The 23447-nt window shown below is 34.8% G+C and overlaps 5 protein-coding genes across 5 annotated transcripts; all 5 read right to left on the reverse strand.

Annotated features, from left to right (window-relative positions):
• Positions 1–1133: 1133 nt before the first annotated feature.
• St2 (Sulfotransferase 2) lies at positions 1134–3330 on the reverse strand. The gene is made up of 5 exons (XM_013309834.1): positions 3123–3330; positions 2772–2848; positions 2021–2215; positions 1695–1848; positions 1134–1495 (listed from the first exon to the last, which is right to left on the reverse strand). The coding sequence occupies exons 1-5, from the start codon at positions 3328–3330 to the stop codon at positions 1134–1136; spliced, it is 996 nt and encodes a 331-aa protein (XP_013165288.1).
• A 1192-nt stretch (positions 3331–4522) lies between these two features.
• LOC106116229 (dynein light chain roadblock-type 2) lies at positions 4523–5235 on the reverse strand. Its single transcript, XM_013309987.1, has one exon. It carries the CDS (start codon positions 5165–5167, stop codon positions 4874–4876), a length of 294 nt encoding a protein of 97 aa, XP_013165441.1. The 5' UTR covers positions 5168–5235; the 3' UTR covers positions 4523–4873.
• A 1046-nt stretch (positions 5236–6281) lies between these two features.
• On the reverse strand, positions 6282–11875 carry LOC106116204 (negative elongation factor A-like). The gene is made up of 5 exons (XM_013309959.1): positions 11630–11875; positions 9735–9948; positions 8301–8436; positions 7056–7155; positions 6282–6558 (listed from the first exon to the last, which is right to left on the reverse strand). The coding sequence occupies exons 3-5, from the start codon at positions 8430–8432 to the stop codon at positions 6386–6388; spliced, it is 405 nt and encodes a 134-aa protein (XP_013165413.1). The 5' UTR covers positions 8433–8436; positions 9735–9948; positions 11630–11875; the 3' UTR covers positions 6282–6385.
• A 415-nt stretch (positions 11876–12290) lies between these two features.
• Positions 12291–14799, reverse strand: LOC106116212 (negative elongation factor A-like). Its single transcript, XM_013309967.1, has 4 exons — positions 14640–14799; positions 13239–13869; positions 12799–12898; positions 12291–12626 (listed from the first exon to the last, which is right to left on the reverse strand). The coding sequence occupies exons 2-4, from the start codon at positions 13860–13862 to the stop codon at positions 12400–12402; spliced, it is 951 nt and encodes a 316-aa protein (XP_013165421.1). The 5' UTR covers positions 13863–13869; positions 14640–14799; the 3' UTR covers positions 12291–12399.
• A 2177-nt stretch (positions 14800–16976) lies between these two features.
• LOC106116403 (Negative elongation factor A) lies at positions 16977–23423 on the reverse strand. The gene is made up of 11 exons (XM_013310229.1): positions 23204–23423; positions 21815–22069; positions 21258–21435; positions 20692–20847; positions 20234–20362; positions 19813–19907; positions 19193–19360; positions 18797–18853; positions 18303–18542; positions 17924–18023; positions 16977–17811 (listed from the first exon to the last, which is right to left on the reverse strand). The coding sequence occupies exons 1-11, from the start codon at positions 23411–23413 to the stop codon at positions 17549–17551; spliced, it is 1851 nt and encodes a 616-aa protein (XP_013165683.1). The 5' UTR covers positions 23414–23423; the 3' UTR covers positions 16977–17548.
• Between the last annotated feature and the right edge of the window lie 24 nt (positions 23424–23447).

Below are 23447 nucleotides of genomic sequence, written 5' to 3' on the forward strand. Positions count from 1 at the left end.
ATAAATAGCGAAATGTTGTGAGTCAATTAAGAAATTAAAATCTAGTCGTTTTGAGATTAAATGCTATATTTTTATTATTTACAAAGATTTTTATATAAAGTTCAAACATATTAGTGAGTTTTTTTTTAATTTTTTTCTTTACATAATTAACATTTTGCCTATAAATCTGCAATTTTGTGTAATTAAAAAAAAATCATGATTTTTTTAATAAATAGAATTTACAAACGATAAAATACTTTAAAATTCTGCTTAAATACTTTATAGTAAATGAGTCTAAATCAAAAATTAATAATAAACATAATTACGTAAAATAGGATGTAATATTATTATTTTGTGATCACATGTGAAGTTATTATTAAGTTATTTTATTATGACAGGATGCTTCTATAGATGTATAACATTTCAGTCAGGATTGTGTTTCTCACTATTGTGGAAATAAATTGACGTTGAAAATTTAATATGATTTTGTTTTCATCTAATATTAAGAAAAAATACAAATGAATGTTACGTTAATATTGATAATTTTTACATAGTGTCAATCTTACTAAATAAATGTTAAAGTTTAGATGGATGTATGGATTAACTAGCTGTCGCCCGTGACTACGTCTTCGCAGAATTTTTTTTTGATAGTCTAAGTGTTCTTCCCGACAATGTGTGCCAAATTTAATCAAGATCCGTTCAGCCGTTCTGGAGATAACTTCAAACAAACATCCATGCATCTAAATTTTCATTTATAATATTACTAAGATGAATTGGTGTTTCTTAGGTGATTTGAAAACGGTTAAATAGAACTGAATAACATTTGGCACAAAGATAGTCAGGACTTAATATATTTTTTATTTAATTTCACGCGAACAACTCTAATACTAAAAAGTATAGTTAATCCTATATTTAAAAAGACAAAGAACAAATTTTACATATATTTTGGTCAACATCAAAAAATCTTAGTAAATGTGTTCCACTAGTATGAAGTCCATTAAATAAAAATATAGGAGAAACTAATTCTACTTTGTCATAGTTAAATTACGAAACATTATTAAAAATAAAACATAATAAAGATAAAAATTAATTTATTAAAAAAAAAGATGATACATATACGTAATTAATAATAGAAAAAAATATTTAATAAAAGTTTATTCGAAACTTAACTCGGTCCCTTTCAGATGTCTTTCAGCCCAATCATCGAATCTTCTAGATAAATCATCAGACATATAATTCTTCCAATCACCTATCTCTCCTTTTCTTATAAATCTTAAATCAGTTTTTTCCAAATAACTTCTTCCGAATGATTTCTCTAATATAGCTTCAAGATTTACAGCTCTGTTGGTCTTCATGTTCTGGAAGGAGAGGTGATCGCAGAGTTTGAAGACTTGCTCATCAGACATCGTTTTACCGAGGAAGGCAGCGGTCTTCTTCACCACTGAAGGTAAGTCTCGTTTCATTTCTTCAAACTTGATGAAGAGGAGGTTTGGATCATGACGTCTATTCCAAAAACCTGTAATTTTTTTTTTTATGTATTTCTTGCAGTCTTTTAGGTCAAATAGGAATGGATTAGTTAAAGTTAGGTTAAATTACATTGATATTTGATATTATTAAATGGCCAAAATACAATGTTTCAAACTAAAAATTTAACTAAAGCAACTGCCCCACATTATGTGTTCATAGCTCTATACATAGGAAAGTTGGTCACTTACCCAGTATATGATTCCATACTGGTCCAAACGGTGCGCGGTCTCTCATGAAGATGTCACAGAACTCCTCAAATGTACCCTTCAGGCCGTGGACCAACGTGCAGTAATGGTAGTAAGACACTACCATGTCTTTTGGATTACGTGACGTGTAAATAACCTGACAAAAATTATAAAGATTGCATACACGAACTGCTTCTCAAAAAGTTGCAGTCCGTGTATGGAGAACATCAACTGGAAGTTGTTTACAAACTTAAGTTAAGAATGCGCCATGAATGTTAAATAAAGCATTAAAAGAGTTTACCAATTGTACATCTAGGTTGTACCAATACCTTGGGTTTAGCAGAACCGTCATCTTTCTGTATATCAAGAGGCAGGAGATCCCAAGGTAGGTGACTGCGGATGTAACGGGGATGCGCCAACCGGTGCTTCACCAGGTCCACCGAGGTACCCTGCACTGACTCCTCATGCCACTGCGCATGCCCGTCCACCATGATGCAAGACAACTCGACTAGTGGACAACGGATCTAAAAGTAGGCCAGTAAAATTTAGATTCACATTTTTTTTCTTGTAGGTTCCAAGCGAATGTTACTGGTTGGTAAAATCCACCGGGTCTTAGGTTTTATATGTTTCAGCCGTGGAAACTGACACCCAGTACGTTTAAAATGAGAATGTACAAGCGCCATTTTGTGACGTCACGTTATCAATTCGAAAAAATAGGTCAGGAGCCATCATTTTAAAATAACATTAACTTTATTTTATATTTAATTATTATACATTACTATACATTATACTATTAGAAGCGCATTGTAATAATTGTTATTAGATTAAGTAGTAACCGTGTGCAGTGAACGTAACGTGAATAAACGAGTCTCGACAACTCGCTTGCAATTTCTCCGGAAATGCAAGTTCATTATGCGTCTAGTTTATTGATCCCGTATTATTTAACCGTGCGTTTCCACTACACAAACAAATGAAAAAATGTTTTCATCCATTAAGGAAATATAGTTTTTACAGTCATTGGAAGCCCACGCTACTTTTAACACAGATTAATTAAGATAAATGTTAAGGAGAAAAACTTACTTGTTGCAGTGACTTGGCTCCTTCGTAGTCCAAATCGTGACCAATCAGCCATACCATCTCCTGAGCCCATGTTGATCCTTAAAATTATTATTTGATTATCATAGATGGATAGGTTGGTTGGAAATTAAACGCGCCTATTGTAATTAATATACTACCAATACCGTCAGCGCCAAAATGGCGAAAATCAAATAGGCACAAAATATCACGGTTTATAGCCTGCCCATGTAAAGAGGTTAAGACCATAAAATTAAAAGTTAAATATTATAGATTTAATAAGAAAAAGTGATTAATTTTCTTTGTTTGTAAATTAAAAAAAACGTATGCATTTTAAATCAATTAATTTGTACTTACCGGTCCTTGGATACGAACACATCCAAACATCGTCTTCCAGCACTTCCATGTCCAGTATATCTTGACCTATGGTCATATAGTCAGCTGGTAGTATCACGCGTCCCGGATTAATTTCGACCATACAATCTTTTTTCTCGAACATTCTGTCCAGCATTTCCCCAGTCTCCTCATCCAACTTCGAAAAAGTTAAAATCGGCTTTGTTCTCATTTTGAAATTTGATAAAAACCTCTTTGGAATTTATTCACATTTGTTTTTAATTAAAATAGTAAAGGACTAGTGTTGCGGCCAGCACTGCTCACTGTAATGTTAGATCGCGTGCCTACTTAGACTGTTCGAGTTTCCTGCTAACTCTCACAAATAGGAGTGTTCACTTTCCAATATTCCTCGCGAATATAACTTTTCAATAACTTTAATACATAATATTAGACTAAGTATTATTTATATCACACATTATTATGTAGTTTGGTCAACCTTTTATCGATATTAAGTTACAATTCATAAGCAAATTTGTTTGTTGAATAGCTTCAAGCACTTCTTTAAATTAACAATTACAAACGTCACATTCATCCTTATTCATGAATATGTTCAGATTTTTCGGTTGCCCACTTATTATGACATGACGTCGCACGCGATTCTGTCCGCGAGAAATAAAAAAAAACTTAATTTGTAGCCCTTGTGTTCTTCCTGACTATGTTCTACATCTGTGCCAAATTTCATAGAGATTCGTTCATCCATTCATGCGATACCTTCTAACAAACATTCATCCATACATCTAAACTTTAGTGAGGCCGGCACGTCTGTCTTTTCCACAGTTGCAAAAGAAAGGTAGATTAGCTACTTCAATAAGAAATTTACCAAAGTTATAGAAATATTTGTTGTATATTAAAACACCCTGTATATTGTATACATTTGATTCCGCGTTCTCTTCCTGGTAGTTTGCTTTCCATCCCCCCCTCCCTCCACTGCATCATACTTTTCTGTAACTAATCCAGTCATGTAGATGCATCCTTGCACGCAATACTACTTACCAATTATAGGTTTTCTTACCGTGGGCTTCAGAGACTAATATCCCCGTTTAAAACATATTGTTATCTCTATTTCGTCAGAGGAAAGATAAAGATGACGATGTGTTTTACACAGTGATTTTGTTGTTGGAAACCTACGGTTATCAAACGATTTAACTACTACATAAAGTAAAAAGTAAAGTAGATTTAGTAAGATGTTCCCCCTATCCTATAGCTTAATGCGGTCGCAACAAAATTGATAAAAAAAATTATTTATACGTAAAATTTTTGATCTATATTTCACTATGTATAATTTAAAAGACAAATAAATAAAAACCAAATTATTATTTTTGACAAAACTACATATAATAAGAGTAAAATGTGAGTAACACAATTTTACCAAAAACATTTCTGGTCATAATAAATACTAATATAATGATTCTTTCCTTTTGAACCGATCGACCTACAGATCAATCGACCCAAAGGGAAACACCCAACATCATAAACAATTTTAATATACTAATAATTCACATGATAAAATCTATCCATAATAAATACATTCATAAAAATACAGTTTTATTCAAACTTTATGGAGGCTCAGAAGAACACAATTTTACACATTGTAAAGGCGCATCCGTTTGACGCATCGCAGGAGCGGGAAATTGCGCACGCTTTCGTTCGAAGTGAACAGACATGAAGACATGCTCGCAACTCATCACGAGCGACCATAAAGTTTGAATGTTATATCAATCAACAGGATTCTGAACAACTATTAATATAAATTCTTTATCAGGCGCCACCAAGACTTCGCTTTTTTTACTTCTTATACGAAGAAATGTTAGATCGTTTGTTGGATCAAGATCTCTGACAACAGCTTTCGCTTTATCCACTAGTGCGGACAAGAGGCCCGCGTACTGCACGGAGACGTGATTATCCAAAGTTGTTTTGATTGGTATCCCTTCCCCATTAACCACTATCACCCCGGCAACACCCTTGTGCGTTGCTAATTTACGTACGGTTTCCTCAGCTTCGTTTGCCATTTTGATATTACAAAAATATATAAAATTGATTTGATTTGATTTTATATGACAGTTAAACGTCAATTCAAAATTTGAATAGAATGTTTAATGTTACCATACTTTCATTATTTTAATTATGTTATTTTTAATTATTTTCACCCAACATTATTTTTTAAATTCAACTTATTCTAACTAATGTCTTATTTCAGAGGTTCCCCCATACAGAGGTAAGTTCCTTACTCTATCAATTAAAACTTTTTAAGCAGGTTCAATTTGACACCAGTAATTTATTCCATTTCTTCAGAATTAAAAAATAAACTGAGGAAACTTGGATTAGCGACATCTCGTGGCAGTAAACAGACATGCAACAGGCAATAGTGTTTAAACGCCATCTATATTCGATTTCTGGGCCTACGAAACTAAGAAAATTTAATACGTTTTTTGTTGCTTTTGCAAGAAATATATCTATTATTAATATAATATTAATATAGTATTTTTAAATATTAAGCTTATTGTGCATAGACAACAAAGGCCTTTATGACGGTAAAGGGGCGTTGCAAACTACGTCGTGCAAATAATATTTGGTACCTGTGTACCTAGACTACCAATATTGATTATTGCGAGGGCTAAGGGATACCCTCCCTCTCCTGGTTTCATTCCTCTGACCTAGTTAATACATCTCAAATAGAATTGATTGTCGTATTGAATAAATACGTTATTGATGTATTAAACCATATTTGTATTTCAAAATGTTTGTTAATTGTAAACAATAAACGAATTTATTTCAAAACGGGTTTCTTTTTTCCCTTTTCAGTATTCAAAAGTCTTCTATTTTTGTCGAATCAAAGAATACTTACTTTCATAATATTAACTATGTGGTTCCCGATGTCAATACTGCACAAAATCTTGCTTTCACCCTAATTTTGATTGAAAAAAAAACAGTAATGCAATTGCTTTTAAGACCATATCCCAACCATTTTTGCATGTATAGTTTTGGTCCGTCTTAAGTGGTATGCATGAGATGATGATGGTAACAATTCGTATTCTTATCAGAACAATCGGGTTCTTGTTTTTTTTTTTATTTTTGCCTTAATCGTAAAATCGGGAGATTAAATAAAACACATTTTTAGAGGGAATAATAGATATTAAACGTCATTGAAGTGGGTCGAGATAGATAGATGGATAGATAGGATGGAAAGTTGGGGGTAAAGGGAAGTTATGGGAGATGACGTTAGCCGACTACCCCAGGCGGCGGTGTTTCCTGACGCGTCTCCATTGGCCTGTGAGGAAGTTCATCTCGAAGTGTTCCTCCTCGATCAGCTGGATGAGAGTGTTGTCAAGTTGTGTGAAGTTACGGAGATGGGATGACAACTTAATAGACGCCAGGTGGCCGTAAGCCGGGCATGGGTTGTCTGCAGACGAAAAAAAATATTATTTAAAATCAATTTTAAACTGAAAACGACATAAATAATTATTCTAACTTTGAGTATCAACAGTTCAGACATTTATAAACATATTGTTCTCTCTGTTTTGTCAAAGAATATGAAAAGGACGTTAATATATAATTAATACAAGTGTCAGCATTCCATTGAGTTTAATTTAATTTGAATAATCTCTAAAAAATAAATTCGACAAATTGATATTCAAGTTTTATTTTTAAATCTTTTGCAAGTAGTTCCAGGTAATGTTCGAAAAAGATGACCTATTTTGACAGGAATTTTAATAAAAAGTAGCTGACGTACGCGGGTGTAAAATAAGCTTATTTAATTTTTGGAATGTAATAGCTAAAAGAGTCTTCCGTGCGCCAGCAGTATGTCGCCATCCTTAAGATAAACTGAACGAGAAACAGAATTTTATACACACTTCAAATTTATCGATAGCTAGTTATTTATAATCTAAATTCACTTACGCCTATTGCCAGCGATGAACTTGACAATCATGGCGCGCTCCGGCCGTGTGACGCAGTTCGCGTCGCGGAACAACTCCTGTATCAATTGCCTCACCTCCAGCTGTTAACAAACGTAGAGATAAATTCCCACAGCTGAATGTATACAACATAATATTGTTTCTGAAAAAACAAGAGAAATAATGTCATATTGCGTTCATGTGTTTCAATGACAACCCAGTCTGTAGCTCCGTTATGGTAGGACGAGGTGGGGCTATCGCCTAGGGCGTAACAGGCCAAAGTTGGATATAAAGAGGCGCCTGCTAATATATCTGGAATCCTCAAACCCTAAAAAACGGGGGCGTCGCAGAAATCTCGCCACTGGCGCCGACAATGCTAAAACCCTACTTATAACAACTGAAAACAAATGCAACATAATTGAATCAACGGAAACAATATCCTAAATTGTTAATATCGACCGACTTTATGACTCACCGGTAAACAAATTTTTTATACAAATATTAAAGCAGTGGAACTTTACACCGAGTTAAAAAAATTAACCTTTTTTCTTGATTATTGTTATATATGCGCATGTATCATTTCGTCTGCGTAGTATAATGCGACAATTTTATCTGTCCCGGTGAAAAAGGCGCTGCATAGAAAATGACTTATAAGAAAAAACAAACAAGACACGGGAAAGATCATCTTACATCTAATGAATTTTCATTTTAATAGGGAAAGCTAATAAGGTGTCGTAATGTAGAGTCACGTGCCCACCGGGTCATATAAGTTTGTCGGTCTATACGTCTGGGCATACATCAATAACGTCTACATCAATAAGTCTGCACTAAGCAAGCGCTGTTTTCGTCAATACTACTCTCTATAAATGGATAGGTCATTTCTTGGAGGTGAAAACTTTTGCTTTGTTCCGAATTAAACGCCCCTATTAATGTTAACTGTCAGTATCGACGTTAAGGTAAAGCGCGGTTAGGCAACCGCTCAGGGCGTTGGGCAGAAAGCTCCATAGATCTACGATTCACAAAATATCACGTAGCCCTGTTAAACACCCCCTAAACCCTTGGTAAAAAGAAGGCGCCGTAGAAATATGGGTAAAGCTAAAACCGGAAGTCATCTCTTTATTTTTCGAATCCTTAACACCGTTAGCAGCCGCAACTGTTGGCGCCAAAGTGGCGAAAATCGAAATACTAAGGTTTATAACCTGTCCATGTATAGAGTAGATGTATTTATAATTAATTTAGGTTTACTCACAGTGAGATCGATGGGTTCCTGAGGAGGAGGCATATTCATGAAGGCGATAGATAGGCGCCAGGGTGCACTTGCGCCCAGCGTTGGCACCGCACGCAACACGTCCGCGGGGAACGGTGTCGACAGCGATGGCATGATGCTACAGACATAAAACAATCATGGAAACATCGTGATACAATTTGCAAAGACATCTAAGAATTTCAAACTATGTGTGAAGCCAAGGAATTCGCACTGGGCTGACGTTCTTGTCTAAAAGCTAATTATTTTTTTAATTTAGGGACTACCAATTTAACAAACTAGCTGTCGTCCGCGTCTCTTCACGAGGGAAAAAAATATGATTAGTAAGTAGCCTTTGTGTTCTTCCAGACTATGTCCTATATGTATGCCAAATTTCATCGAGATCTGTTCAGCCGTTCTTTAGACATATTCAAACAAACATCCCTCCATCTAAACATTCGCATTTATATTAGTAAGAAGTAAGATTGAGGCATACTGTTTTGTACATACAGCCACCTTAACGGAATCCTACATTTAAAAACTACATTATAAATTAAAAAAAAATATACTCGTACAAATAAAGTTATATTTCGTCGACATATCTTGGGTTTTCTAGACCAAAATCTCGGTTGAAATCAACATATTTGTCGAAGATAATTACAGGGATGACGACATGTTTCATACAGAGATTTCAGTCTCACAAACCCAAGGTTAGTCCTTTAACGTTTGTATTCTGAATATTTTTACATATCAACTCACAAGAAGTCACGGCCGTAAGAATCAGTAATATATATTAGTTCAGTGATGTTCAAACTTCATTTTACTATTATAAAAGCGAATGTTTAGATGTATGGACGGATGGATGTATGTATAAAGGTATCTCCGGCTGAACTGATCTTGTTAAATTTTGGCATAGATGTAGAACATATTCTAGAGAAATATTAAATTTTTTTTATTCCGGCTGAACGAGAGTCACGGACGACAGACAGAATATTTCGCTGCGATAAAATCGATACAATTAGACGCAAAAGCATAGCCATACTAATATCATAGTTTAGTCAGGATGTTACATAAAAGATACAATTCTTAGTTTAATTCTAGTCCAAAATCGAACAAAATAAACGAAATTAGTACTGGAGACGAAAATCTTTATAGAAAGCAACAAGTGAAAAAAAGGGTGGGGGCGAAATTGCAAACATATGTTTCGTAAGAAAAAACAATTCTTTTAATAGCTAAACGTTTATTGGGAAAAAAAAACAAGAAAAATATTTTACGCTCATCTCAGTCTTACTAAATGGGTGGGCAGTAACAATGGATTTGGCGACGCAATATTCCGGCATATATATTCGCTAGCTTAATTATACATATGTACGTAAAAATAATAAAATTTCAAATATTTGCAGCTATGAACATTTTTATGTAAAAAAAATTAATACTCACAATTAGTAGCACTCCGAGACGTCCGAAACGGCGGCTCCCAGAGCAGCGACTGACGCCTTAAAATGCATCGCCTGGGCGTTTGCAGCAAAGGCTTATGCAGAGGGCGCCCCTTACTGACGCCAACAGCAAATAGCGCTTCAAAACTAACCCTACATTACCTAGGTTCCCTAAATTTTATTCCTAAAGCGCTTTCTGAATGCGCGCGGTATTACACCTAAATAGAAGGGAGTTCAATATTTTTTAACGTAAACTAATAGTTTAAAAATTTACATGTGTTTAAGCTTTAAAATGGCTCAAAGTTAAATGTTACTGAAAATGATTTTCAGTATTTTAATTACGCAGTTAAGCTTTGTGTAACATTGTGTAAAATAGCGCCATCTATTAATGAGATTTTTAAATTACAATTTATGTTTTTCTTTTTGACAAGGATTGAGAAACATAGACTCATAGCTAGTGGCATATCGTTTATAGCGAAACATACCATACTGTAAATGATAACGCCGTTTACCGCAAATTTCCGTCTTCTATAAAAATCCTTACTAATATTATAAATGCGAAAGTAACTCTGCCTGTCTGTCTGTCCTTTCACGCAAAAACTACTAACCCATTTTAAATGAAATTTGGCACACAAATAGTCTAGAGCCTGGAAAACGACATATGCTACTTTTTAACGCGAAAAAGCGGTTGTAATGGGTTGAAAATTTTTATGACATTTAAAATTTATGAAAATTTTACCCTCGAGGGTGGAAAATATCTTTGGGAAATGAAAGTTTTTTTTAGAATATGTGAGGTTTAATTGTTACATAAAAATAAACGTATCAAATTATAAAGGTAAAATCGACACGACAACAAAGATCTCTAAATAAAACATTCCTCTTTAAAATATTTATTCGCTTTCGAATCAACAGTTTTAAAAAGAACTCTATAGAAATGCAACAAAACTTATGAAGCGGTTAAAGCATTTTCTTTTTCAATACTTCTGTTTAAAGATCTTTATTTACTCATAAAAAAACACAAAGTTTCGCTTACAATGAGTATAAATGTAAAATATAACAAAGGCTTGCGGGCTAATACATAATATAGTAATAATATATAAGATTAATATAAATAAAAAACAGACCTTAGTACAACGATAAGAAGTTAAATTGATTAGAAATGATATCTATATATAATATTGAGAATAGATTATGACATTAAGTATTGAATCTCGGTAATCAACAATATTTAACAATTGCGCGTCGGTGTATCGAAATATTATGTAACTAGCTGTCGCCCGCGAGTGCGTCCACGCGGATTTAAATAAAACTATTGGTCGCAGCGTAATGTTATATAGCCTAAAGCCTTCCTCTATAAATGGACTATCCAACAAAAACAGAATTTTTGAAATCAGACCAGTAGATTCTGAGATTAGCGCGTTTAAAATCTTCCGCTTTATACTATTAGTATCGATATGCGAACTGAAAAGTACGAGTTCAATGGGGGGGGAGGTTACATCCAAAATATTTACTCATATTAGACAGCTATTTATTACTTTAAATTGGCAAAAATTTATCCAAATTATTCCAAAATGTAATTCGTAATATTTTATATTAACTTTTCCAAAACAAACTTTTTTTTTGACTCTTCTGAATAACTACACATTCAAATGTTTAACGAACGTTAATCTACCTTTCCATATTTAAAAAAGATAATTTAATTTGCATTTTCGAAGTTTTTCTTTATAAATCTACAGTTTACCTTTTCGAAACAAAAACCGTTTGGTGATATTTGCTATGCTCTCTCGATATTTGATTAAAATAATATTTAACCATTTCAACGAACGAGCAATTATCTACTTTATTCACAAGTAGATCAAATTCAGAATTAATTTACAATTAAACTAAATTGTTACTCACATTTTCCAATTACCTGAGCTACACACATAGTTAAAATAACTTCAAAGCTTGTTTTCGTTCAAAATTTTCAGCTCGTAACATTCGTCGTCGACACAGGAACCACTTCTTAAATAATCTACCACTGATACTATTGCAATATTTAACTTTAATCTATACTGGAGTATAATAATAACGCAAAATAACCATCTCCTAGAGAGGTATAGCCACTACATTAGTCAGGAATTCAAGTATGCGACAGCCATTGTAATATCTGTTTAAACAAGTCAATAGATCAACCGTATCCATTGGTTATTCTGCTATAACGAGCATTTTGGATATAGCGGAAATAAGATTGACAACAAGAACAATATGGAAAAGGGTGTTTTACAGTAATTAGTTTTATTTTTAGTTTGATATAAGTAAATTATTAGCTTATGTCTTTGTTTAAATATATATGTAGTTACTAAATTAAGCTAATTTTATAATGTTCAAGTTGAAACAATATTGATAAATAGTAATGATATGATTTTTGATTAATCATGAATGAAAGGTAATAAATTTTCTTAATTTCATATGATTTTATGCACTTCTGTGCACACATTTAATCCAAAAATAAAACACAGTTTAATATATTTCATTTTATTGTTAGATAAATTTCAATAAAATAATTAGCCTCAATAATTAAAATGCTACCAGATGACAGAAGTCGTCCGGACGGAGCCGCGGGCACAGGTAGTATAAATACATATAGATATTGGCAAAGAAACAACCGTCAATAATTTTGTTTAATTTTAATTGCCATTTTGGTTGATAGGGAAGCCGGGCATTATCTTTTGTGGGACAGCGCCCTCTAGTGGCCGGTACCTCTTGACGCGACACCATTGACCAGTGCTGAAATTCATTTGGAAGTGGATTTCCGCCACCATCGTGATGAAGGTGTCATCAGATTGCATCACATTCTCGTGATTATCTGAGAGTTTTATCGATATTATATGACCCAGCTCAGGATTAGGAGAAGCTGCGAAAAAATATATGCAAGTTAAAAAAACTTTACAATACATATGCCTATAAAACACTGTTGCTCTTCTTCCTTGTCTTAAGAATAACTTTCTTATTTTACATTTGTGGCATAATTACAAGATGTACAAAATGTTTTATAGTCGAATAGTAATTGAAATATAATAACTAACCCCTTGATCCAGCAATGAAGCCGAGTATAAAAGCTTTTTCAGGTCTTGTGACGCGGTTCGCGGTCCGGAACATTTCCTGTGCCTCCAGCAGTTGTGCCTGCTGTAAATCGTAAAAAAAGTGTGGATAACATTCAGGAATATGACTAGGTAAGGTTAGTACATGTTTTTACGTTCCTAGAATATGTTTTCTAACCGGTTATTTTCAGAGTAAATTTTGCAAGAATTTTGTCATACTTTTTAAAGTTCGTTTAATAGCTTTTTATTTTCTGTTCTTCCACAAATTCATCAGTCCGGAAGTCCACATTTGTTCTGAAACGGCTGAACTGATTTTGATGAAATTTTTACTCGAAGGTAGCTGAGCTGATCCATGCAGGAGTATGATAGACTTTATCCTTTTATTTATTAAATGTGTGATCAACAGCTAGTTAAATGTTGCTTACCGAAAGAAATAATGTGCGCCTTGGTGCCGGCGTCGGTTGCGGCGGCGCTGGTTGTATCGGCTGGTCGTGCTCCGCGTGCGGCACTGACTCTCCATTCACAGGCGCGACTGGTACGGGAGCTCGTGCGTGCGTGGTGGGCACAGCGGGTGGAGCTTCGGGCCCGGCGGGCAGCGCTTCGGGGACAGCGGGCACGTTTGGCTGGGCAGGCATGTCATTCTGCGCGGCGAGGGCAGGCTGCGCCGGGGACTGCGCTTCAGGCACGGCGAGCAGCGCTTCAGGCACGGCGAGCAGCGCTTCGGCCACGTCGGGCTGCGCTTCGGCCACGTCGAGCTGCACATCGGGCACGCCGGGCTGCGCTTCAAGCACGGCGGGCAGCGCTTCGGCCACGTCGGGCTGCGCATCGGGCACGCCGGGCTGCGCTTCAAGCACGGCGGGCAGCGCGTCGGGCACGGCGGGCAGCGCGTCGGGCACGCCAGCCTGCGCTTCGAGCAGGCCAGCCTGCGCTTCGGGTACGTCGGGCTGCGCTTCGAGCACGTCGAGCTGCGCTTCGGGTACGTCAAGCTGCGCGGGCGGGGACTGCACGCCATTCACCAGCAGCGGCGCTGATTGACTCGGACTCGACATTTTGGATCTGTTTGTACAATATAAGATTACTTTTATTTTTACAAGTTAGCGTTACCCTAACTAAACAAAAATATTTCTTATTTGATTTTACAGACTTCCTTTAAAAATTTTACTTTCATATTAACGCGCACGCGCGGTCGCCCACGGCTTCGTCGGCGCAGAAATGAAAAAAATTATATGCTCGCGTTCCTAAAATCAGTCCAGTCGTTCAGGATATTATTTGGTACAATCGCGATGTTGCGTATATATATTTTTTTATATTTTCCAGCTATCAGCAACGTAAATTCATAATGTGTACGAAATATGGCACTTTTTCAGACACTCCAATTGTATTAATACGTACAGATATTTTATTTTTGCTTTATTCTTCAGACATGCAAACTAATTAAATAACTAGATCTTAAAAAAAATCAAACAAATATACGATTAACAAAGTTCAAATAAAATACGTTAGTATCGGATCACCGGAGACGACAAATCTCTGTAGGAAGCAACAAGTGAAAACTTCTAAAAAAACAAGTTTAGGGGGATTACTTGCGAGCAATATGTTTTACAATTAATTCCTTACACTGCTATTTAAAAACATATATGCTAAAATAAGTATTTTAAGTTCATTTCAAAGTTTCCAACAATGGATTTACTGCGCACTACACTCGCATATGTTTCGCTAAAATAACATTATATGTATGTGTACTCAAAGAGTATTTTTACAAAAAAATCACTTAAATGCATTTATAATATTTAATATTTTTATTTAAAAAAAAAACTATTACTCACAGTTAGTAGCACTCCGAGACGTCTAGAACAACGGCGTCCTGAGCGGTAACTGACGAAGTGACGAATGACGCCTCAAAATGCACCGCCCGGGCGTTTGCAGTTTGCATCAAATACTGATGTAGAGAGCACGCGTATCGGCCGCTTCCATAAAATAGCGCTTAAATGTAAGCTGTACGTGAAAAACCTAGGTTATCAAAACCGAAGTCCTGACTTAATGTTTTGGAAAATAGCGCCATCTATCAAAAAGTCTATAAATTAACATCGTACATATTTTTTCCGTATGATAGTGAGTTTTGGATGTTATTGAGCCAGCGTCATCTCGCTTATCGGGCACAACTCACATGTATGTACTTACAACCCTGACCTCTGTCTTCCATTATACAGGCTATAATAAGATTCAGTTCACACTCGGGGTGGAGAAAGCAGATTTTTATCGCAAATAAAATTGAGCTTTATACGATTGAAAAAAGGTTTAATTTTACTTTTCACGCCTTATCAGCTTAGTGTAAACAATAAGGAGCCTTCTGGATGCTGTAGATGACGCGTTTTTCCGCGCCAGCGCAATTGATCGGCATACATATCGAAATGGCATACTAATCCATTAGGCTCCACTAGTATTCTTCCAGTCTTTGTACATATGGTTTGTTCTGCTCCAAGCATATCGCAAACAATCTGGTCTGTGTAAACTTGTAATATTTAACATTTTATTAACAATGCGAAAGTTTAAATGTATGTTTATTAGAAGGTATCTCTAGAACCACTCAATGGATTTCGATGAATTTCGGCATAGATGTAGAACAAAGTCTGGAAGAACACATAGGCTACTAATGAGGTTTTTTTAATTATGCGCGGATGGAGTCGCGGGCGACAACTAGAGAGAAATCTTACCTACCTAAAATTTATGTGAATTCCCTGAAATAGGAAACATAAGACTGATATGATTAAAACACATACATGTAATAGCATTTCTTTTTCATGTTTAATATTTTTGTACTATCTACTATATACAATGTGAACTTTATATAATCTATAGAAAAACATAGTACAACAAAACTCGTATTACTAAATCAAATATTAGAATATAGACAACATTAATTTTAAATAAAAAAAAACAGGATTTCAAAAACGCGATAACATTTAGTGTCCGGCAAAAGGCGACCAAATAAACAATTCTATGGGATTTAATAATTAATACACGTCATATTAATAAATAATAAAATTTTCGGACCGTTTTTGTGTTCAAATAAATTCATATCTCGTCTGTATTTTTATCTACATTTTTTTTGTATTTGTCAAATAGTTGTCCTCCAGGGACTTAAAAATCACCAAAAACAATTCTTCTCATACTTTTACCGAACACTAAAAAACTAAATGTGATAAAGAATTTGGTTATCACATTTTATCAACACTATTACAAATTGTATTTTAAAAAAATAATTACAAAAATTTCGTGTGAAGCATGCAGTTTGTCTCTGGTTTCCACTGCCCCAAGCAATCATATAAAAACATATCTATGGTCGAAATCAATGAAATAGACAAATTATAGTCAAACACGGATATTAGAACGGATTCTATCACTGAAAATGACAAAAAAAAACACGTGAGAGATACAGTAGGCCAAAAAAATTGTTGTAGTTTCATGACGGAGGGGCGCTAGTGGACTGTCATAATTTTATCTTATACCCACCGGGTCAGATAACTTATCCTGTCTATACCGACGAAGTTATCTTTCATAATATAGATTTCCACATATCACTGGCTGATTGTCATTTATTGTCTATGGATTTATTTTAAAACGATTCATCTTTTAAATTGACGACACAGACATGTTTTTTTTAATAATTCTGTTACAACAAAAAGATTTGTAACATGTATTTCTATTGAATTCGACAATAGACAAGATGCAAGACAGTGGAAAACTACAATAAAAATTACCGTGACTTTGAAAATTAATCGTAAAAGATTCTCAAAAAAGAAATAAGAGCTCAAATTAGAGCCCAGTCAATTTGTTAACAACTAGAATAACTTATGTATATATGAAGGCGCTTCAGGCATAAGTATTTACGCGTCATATAAATATTTAACATATATATCGCTTAGTTTGCAAAGTAAACCCTTGACGACCATATCATTTGAAGATCAGATGAGTTTCCACTGCCGTAAAATGTATTACAATATTGTCATCTCTCTCATACATATTGACAAAAAGAGAAAACTATGTTCTTATTATTACGATAGTTTAAATTCACTTTTACCCCATATCGGAGTTAATTGCCAAATGTTTGCTTTTAGTTGTCAAATTTGATTGATTTTACATATAAAATAGATATATTTATCTTTTTTTCGTATATATTAGGGTATGTACTTGAAAATATCTCTATAATGCGTTCAATTTTGGCACTAAACATATTGGAAATAACACAACTAAAACATACACTCCCAAGTGAGATCAACCACTAAGCCACACTTAGAGCTGGTTTAATCATATAGATTGACCCTTAGTGTAGATTTAAGTGAGAAATATACACTAAGGGAATGCTTAACCATTACACAACTCTGAATGTTGCAATAAAACACATCTCTCACTGACTAAAACTAAACTTAAGAAAAAATCTTATAAAACAATCGGAAACTAATTCACCATCTTCATATTGTCTCCAAATTAAAATTATCTTCACTTCGTGAGAAATAAAATTAAAACTATCATAACCAATTCTTCGATGGTCAAAATATAATCTGAACTTTTTCGTTTTTAAAAAAAGGTTGACAGCGTTAGCAACACTCGGCATTCCAACATTTGACATTGACAGCTGTCAGTTTGACAAGTCGATCAAAGTGACAATTGCACAACAGTGTAAAAATATAAATATATAGATATTAGTAAAGCATTCACCGTCAATAGTTTAGTTTTAACTGCCATTTTGGTTGGTTAAGGTAACTATTGACTGGTTGTTGGGTGCGATGATGGAGGAGCCGGGCAATATCTTCTGTGGGACAGCGCCATCTAGCGGCCGATACTTCTTGAGGCGAGTCCACTGACCGTTGTTGTAATTCATTTGGAAGTGCATTTCAGCCACCATCGTGACGAAAGTATCATCTGATTGTATCACATTCTCGTAGTTTTCCGATAGTTTTATCGTTACTATATTACCCAGGTTTGGACAAGGATTATCTGCGGGAAAAATTCACACAAATTAAAAAATGATTAATCAACGCAAATCACAGATATTTATATCAGCTTAAAGTTTGTTTTATATTCGTATACTGATTGAAATGTTACTAACCCCTTGATCCGGCCATGAAGCCGAGGATAAGAGCTTTTTCTGGTCTCGTAACGCGGTTCGCGTTGCGGAACATGTCCTGTGCCTCCAGCATTTGTTCCCGCTACAAATTTACAAAAATTAATAAAAAAAGTCAATTAAAAAGGACATTCATAAATATGTTTTCTAACTGTCTATTCTTTCAGAAAAAAAAACAAATTGCAAAGACTAGTTACTTTAAAATTTGTTTGTTTTATTTTTTAATTCTTAAACTAATTTTTATCTGTCTCTCCGTAATTTCGCGTTTGTTCCGGATAATCTCCAAAACGGCTGGACTAATTTTGACGGGATTTTTACTGGAAGGTATTGCAGGAGTAACTTGTCCATAGTAAATGTTGCTCACCGTAAGCGAAAGTCCCCTGCGTGGTACAAGCGTCTGTTGCGGCGGCGCGGGCTGCTGTATCTGCATCTGTTGCTCTTCCTGCTGGTCGTGGTCCGCGTGCGGCAGTGACTGTACACTGACGGGTGCGACGGGCGCGGCGGGCATGGAGGTTGGTGCAGAGGGCGCGGTGGGTGCGGGGGGCGCGGAGTGAACGCTGCCCACCGGCAACTGCGTTGATTGTACCGTGCCCGGCATCTGCATCTGTTTGTAGCAGATATTATTAAGAATATTATGATATTGACAAGTTAAATTACAAAACATGGGATCATATGAAGAATAAAAGCGTTGAGAACTACTTTAATAGACTGGGAGAAAATGAACTTTCTATATTTTATTGATATATGGTCTTTTAATGGGTAAAATACATTTTTTGTACATTTAAAAACTTGTACAAAGTTCTCCAATATATTTCAAATGTTTGCGGTCAAACTTTAATATAAATGAGCGATACTCACAAGGGGCTGCGAAATCTGTTGCACGACTCTCGCTGTCGTGTGACCGGCTGGTGTTAGCTGTAAAACACAAATTTTATCATAGTTATTAGGCTAATTTCTTTTTTTTTAAGCATTGGTTATATGTATATCAACTATAGATCTCTCTTACAGTTGTTGAACGTGTAGTGTGGCTTACCACTTGATGTGATGTTTGGCTTTCTGATATTTTTTAAACTGATGAATGTGCAACATGTCATGGTTTACCATTGGTTTCTGAGACCAAAATCTCTGGACAATCCCTGACATTTTTTTTTACCAAAATGGAGATGACAATATGTTTATAAGCAAAGTGTCTTGTAGAATTACTAGCTTAATAAAATATGCAATTCCTAGTAACTTAAAATATATATATCTTACCGGCTTGATATTCTGCAGTACGACCGTCTTGCCGCCGCCCTGCAGTATGGTGACAGCTGAGGAGTTGAGCAGATTCTGTGTAGACAGCAGCACCGACTTGCCTCCAGCCTGACTTATCAGCAGCTTTGGTTGTTGACCTATCACTATTGGCTTTGCAGTTGCTGGTTGCTGGAATTTTATAATAAAAAAGTTAATATTAAATACTTTGTTTTTTTTTTTAATGAAAATTATCTCATTATTTCGTTAACTTATAATAAACAACTTTAAATTATAATGGATCCTATGAATCGTATGCTACAATTTTAAAAATAAATTTATACTACATTTTGCCCGCGACTTCGTACGCGCGGAATTAAAATAAAACTTGAAACAGTATCCTATATGTTCTTACAGAATATGTTCTACATATGTGTCAAATTTTATCGAAATTCATGCAGTTTTGAGTTAGTTTCTAACAAACATCCAATCAACTAATCATTTGCTTTCATGTTATTAGTAATATTCAAAGGTAAAATAAAAAATAGAATGTACATACGATTATATACAGAACCATTTATGTATGTATATAGTTGTAAGTTATGTTAGGGATTATGGCATTACGTACGGAAAGTAACACATACCTGTAAGAGAATGGTGTTGGGTTCTGACGTGGGAGGCTCCGGGGGTGTGCTGTTAACTTCTGTCTCTGACTGTACTGATGTTTCCGTGTTGTTCGCTGCAATTAAACAAAAAAATTAACAATTTTACAAGTTACATAAATAAATGTTAGTGACAGAATCATCTACTATATGAATTAAATTTGATCGCACATCTTACTAATATTATATATGCAAGAGGTTAGATGGAAGGATGTTTGTAAGAAGGAATCTTAATAACAGTTGCATAGATCTCGCTGAACTTTGGCATAGAACATAGCTTGGAAAAACACTAAGGTTACTAAATAAGTTTTCTTTATTCCATGCGAATGGCGTCGCGAACGACAGCTAGTTTTAAGGCTACCACATTGACCGATGAAATCTTATGAAGTTTTAGACCACTAACCTGGAGTCAGCGCTTCACTGCTGGGCTGGTCATCAGCTTTGGGCATCTGGTAGTTGAGCCCCTTGGCATAGTCTGGTGGAGGTGAGGGTGGCGCGACTGGCGGCTGCTTCTTAGCACCTTCCTCTATTTCTGTATATATACAGATTAAAAAATATTAAAGTATATAATGGGTAATAATGGATACATACTATGAAAGTAATACGACAATTTAAAATATTGGCGAAACTGAATAAGCGAGGTTGGAACCTATCCTGGGATAGCAATATTTTTCTAGCTTATGGCGATGTGAGAGAGAAAATGTGCCCTTAAATTTTTTAAAACAAAATGTTCATAAATTGTACTTAAAACCTTCAACATTACTTTGATAGTATTGAAATTGTTTGACTTTTGCAAACACACTCAGCATCCACATAATAATTATTATTAACCACTTTTTACATCTTCTAGACGGTACTCACCAAGTTTCCTTCTCTTCTTGATCTGTGCATGAGTTGCAGGTTGCTCGTTGATATCTAACAGCTTGATGCCAGAACGTGGAGGTGGTCGAGATATAGGGGCTAGTACTCTGGAGCCAGTACGCGCCGCCCAGCGAGATGGTAGACCTTTCAGAGGTGCTGGTAATCGAAAACTTTGTTTAAGTATGTGCGATATGTGATGAGAATAAGCTTATTCAAAAGTTTAATTGGGAAGCAATTTCTGACTATGGGTACATTGCATTGTATTACCCAACATTTTTGACAGAGGAGACACATGTAAAGAGTATATTTTCCCTTACTATGCATCTATCAAAACTTCTCTTTCCCATCTATTTCTTATATATAAATGGTGGAATGGGAAAGAATACTTAAATTAAAACCTCCGGCATGCACTTTCATCAATACACAGAATGACTTCCACTTAATCCATTTCTTCTATATGGTTGTGGTCATGGTAATGGTGTGGCTCCTTGGACGAAATGGCTTATTTGTGCTACAAATATTATTATTCCTGATTTTACCACTATTAAAGACTTTTTGTTACTCACTTGTGTCTGTCATTTTCCTAGGCATCCCTCTAGATCTAACGGGAACAGTGGGAGCCTGTGCTTTTTTCTGATTAGCTTGGATCTCCGCAGCTTTAGCTAGTAACTCACTCCTTAAAGCCACTGATTTCGGTTTTCGTTTCAATGTAAAATGTTTAACAGGATTCGGTTGTTGACCAACCTGGAATATAAATATTTTAGACAAATTATTATTGTAAAGTAATCTTACTTATAAATGCGAACATTTGGATGTATGGGTGGGATGGATGGACGTTTGTTAGGACAGCTCAGCTGACCTTGATGAAATTTGACATAGATTTAATTCATTATTTTTAATTACAGATATGGCTTCGACTGTCGCAGGCGGCAGCTAGTCATGTATATAAATACTTATTCAGTTTAACAAGTTTATGGTAAGTTTAGATGAAAAAATAATAAAAAACTTAAATAAAGAAATAAATATTTCAGTATACATTTATTGAAAGTAGCAATTTAGAATAATAAACACAAAATCTACATGAATAAAAGTGTAAGTGAATGCAAAAATATTAACAACTTACCACAGATACTAAGGCATTTTTATTTAAATATAGGCACTCCAATGGCAATAGATTAAGATCTGAATGTTTGGCCAGTTCCCTCCTCAGTTCTCCTATCATATCACTGAAGATAGGCCTGGTCTCATCAAACTCCGCTATCTCTGTATTAAGTGTGCCAGTCGCTGGGAATGTCTTAAGGACTTCAGCGAGCATCGCAACCCAGAGATCTGAGTCCACCGCTGCAACTTCAATGATCTCCTCCAATTCATTTCTCCACTGAAAATACAATTAATTCTAAATAAGAGATAATTTTTAGGGAAATAAAATTTGTTGGAAGCTTGGAACATCACACAGAACACAGTGTTTGGTATTGCAAGGCATATACGGGGAGGTGGAGGTAACCTTGATCCACCAAAAAGATTGATGCAAATACTATCCACAAAATTTTACTAATACAAATGCGAATGTTTAGATGGATGGATAGATGTTTGAGAAAATCTCCAGAATGGCGGAATGGTTCTTGACAAAATTTGGTATACATAAATAACATAATCTGAAAAAACACATAGACCACTAATTATGTATTTTTTGAATCTGCACAGAAGGAGTTGCGTGCGACAGCTAGTAACAGTATGAATTAAATACTTGAAAAAATGCTTATTAGTTCCAATAACCTAATGTTTAAAGGTGCCTATCACATGGTTATAAGTTTGATTTATTTAATTATTATCATATACCATATCTTACTACGGTAGATATCAATAGTACAGTAGAATCTTAATATCTCAAATATCAAGGGATATGCAAAAAACTAGGCAATACCTTGGAAGATATCATTAATGTGATCAATGGAATTTGAAAAATTATTATTTATCTAGTCATCCCGAACTTGGAGTAGACTTTTGCCTATATTTAAATTAAAAGTTTATTGATAAAATCAAATTGGATTTATTTGTTATAATTTATTATATTTATTAGTAATCTTTAGGATTCTCCAGTATTATATTACTTATATATTTTGTATATACAACTGGAACAATTAATGGAACATGTGAAATAGTTGTGAAATTGTTGTCCAATAGAATGTTTCAAATTTTAGGCATAATATACAAATTAAACTGTACATAACTTGAAGGAATAACAAACTCGGGAATAAACATATGAAAACAACCTTAATTTACATCTAATACGCTGACAATGTTGATTATAAAAGGCGCTAAGATGATAATATAATGAAAACACGATGAATTTGTCTATATTGTACGTTATTTTCGTGTAATATTTAATCACAACAAATAAAGTACAAAATAATTTATCCCGCTCTATCACGTTCAATTAATTTGTCGAAGAAAGAGATATCAAACACAAAACAGTTATGCAAAACCATAGAATATAAGAGAGAAAAGTTACCTCTTCAACATTTCTGCGCGGGATATGAAAGAAACTTAGCAATAATTTTAGCTTTACTTGTGTTTGCAAATCTGGAAAACAATCTTTAATATTTTTCAGCACTTCCGCGTTTAATTGAGAACAAATTGAGCCACTTGTCCACGAATCATTCGATATTCCGAGTTTATTGTGAAGCCACAAGGATGTATCACTATCCCGAACGTTCGCCATCTTGCAACTGAAGTTGTGACGTTTTATCAATGTG

This window comes from Papilio xuthus, unplaced genomic scaffold (assembly GCF_000836235.2).
Source record: "Papilio xuthus unplaced genomic scaffold, Pxut_1.1 DF827756.1, whole genome shotgun sequence".
In the NCBI taxonomy this organism is placed as follows: Eukaryota; Metazoa; Arthropoda; class Insecta; order Lepidoptera; family Papilionidae; genus Papilio; species Papilio xuthus.

Bases quoted from the DNA above. Each gene is read 5' to 3' on its own strand.
- LOC106116212 (XM_013309967.1), bottom strand. From the start codon at position 13,862: ATGTCGAGTCCGAGTCAATCAGCGCCGCTGCTGGTGAATGGCGTGCAG. The intron at 12,899-13,238 runs GTAAGCAACATT...TACGATTTACAG, and splicing joins GGCGCACATTATTTCTTTCG to CAGGCACAACTGCTGGAGGC. The intron at 12,627-12,798 runs GTTAGTTATTAT...ATTTTTTCGCAG, and splicing joins CTTCATTGCTGGATCAAGGG to CTTCTCCTAATCCTGAGCTG.
- LOC106116204 (XM_013309959.1), bottom strand. From the start codon at position 8,432: ATGCCATCGCTGTCGACACCGTTCCCCGCGGACGTGTTGCGTGCGGTG. The intron at 7,156-8,300 runs GTGAGTAAACCT...GTTTGTTAACAG, and splicing joins AGGAACCCATCGATCTCACT to CTGGAGGTGAGGCAATTGAT. The intron at 6,559-7,055 runs GTAAGTGAATTT...TTTCGTCTGCAG, and splicing joins GTTCATCGCTGGCAATAGGC to ACAACCCATGCCCGGCTTAC.
- LOC106116403 (XM_013310229.1), bottom strand. From the start codon at position 23,413: ATGGCGAACGTTCGGGATAGTGATACATCCTTGTGGCTTCACAATAAA. The intron at 20,848-21,257 runs GTGAGTAACAAA...TTCGATTACCAG, and splicing joins TAGGAAAATGACAGACACAA to CACCTCTGAAAGGTCTACCA. The intron at 20,363-20,691 runs GTGAGTACCGTC...GTATATATACAG, and splicing joins CAAGAAGAGAAGGAAACTTG to AAATAGAGGAAGGTGCTAAG.
- LOC106116229 (XM_013309987.1), bottom strand. From the start codon at position 5,167: ATGGCAAACGAAGCTGAGGAAACCGTACGTAAATTAGCAACGCACAAG.
- St2 (XM_013309834.1), bottom strand. From the start codon at position 3,330: ATGAGAACAAAGCCGATTTTAACTTTTTCGAAGTTGGATGAGGAGACT. The intron at 2,849-3,122 runs GTAAGTACAAAT...AATAATTTTAAG, and splicing joins GTGTTCGTATCCAAGGACCG to GATCAACATGGGCTCAGGAG. The intron at 2,216-2,771 runs GTAAGTTTTTCT...GCCTACTTTTAG, and splicing joins GAGCCAAGTCACTGCAACAA to ATCCGTTGTCCACTAGTCGA.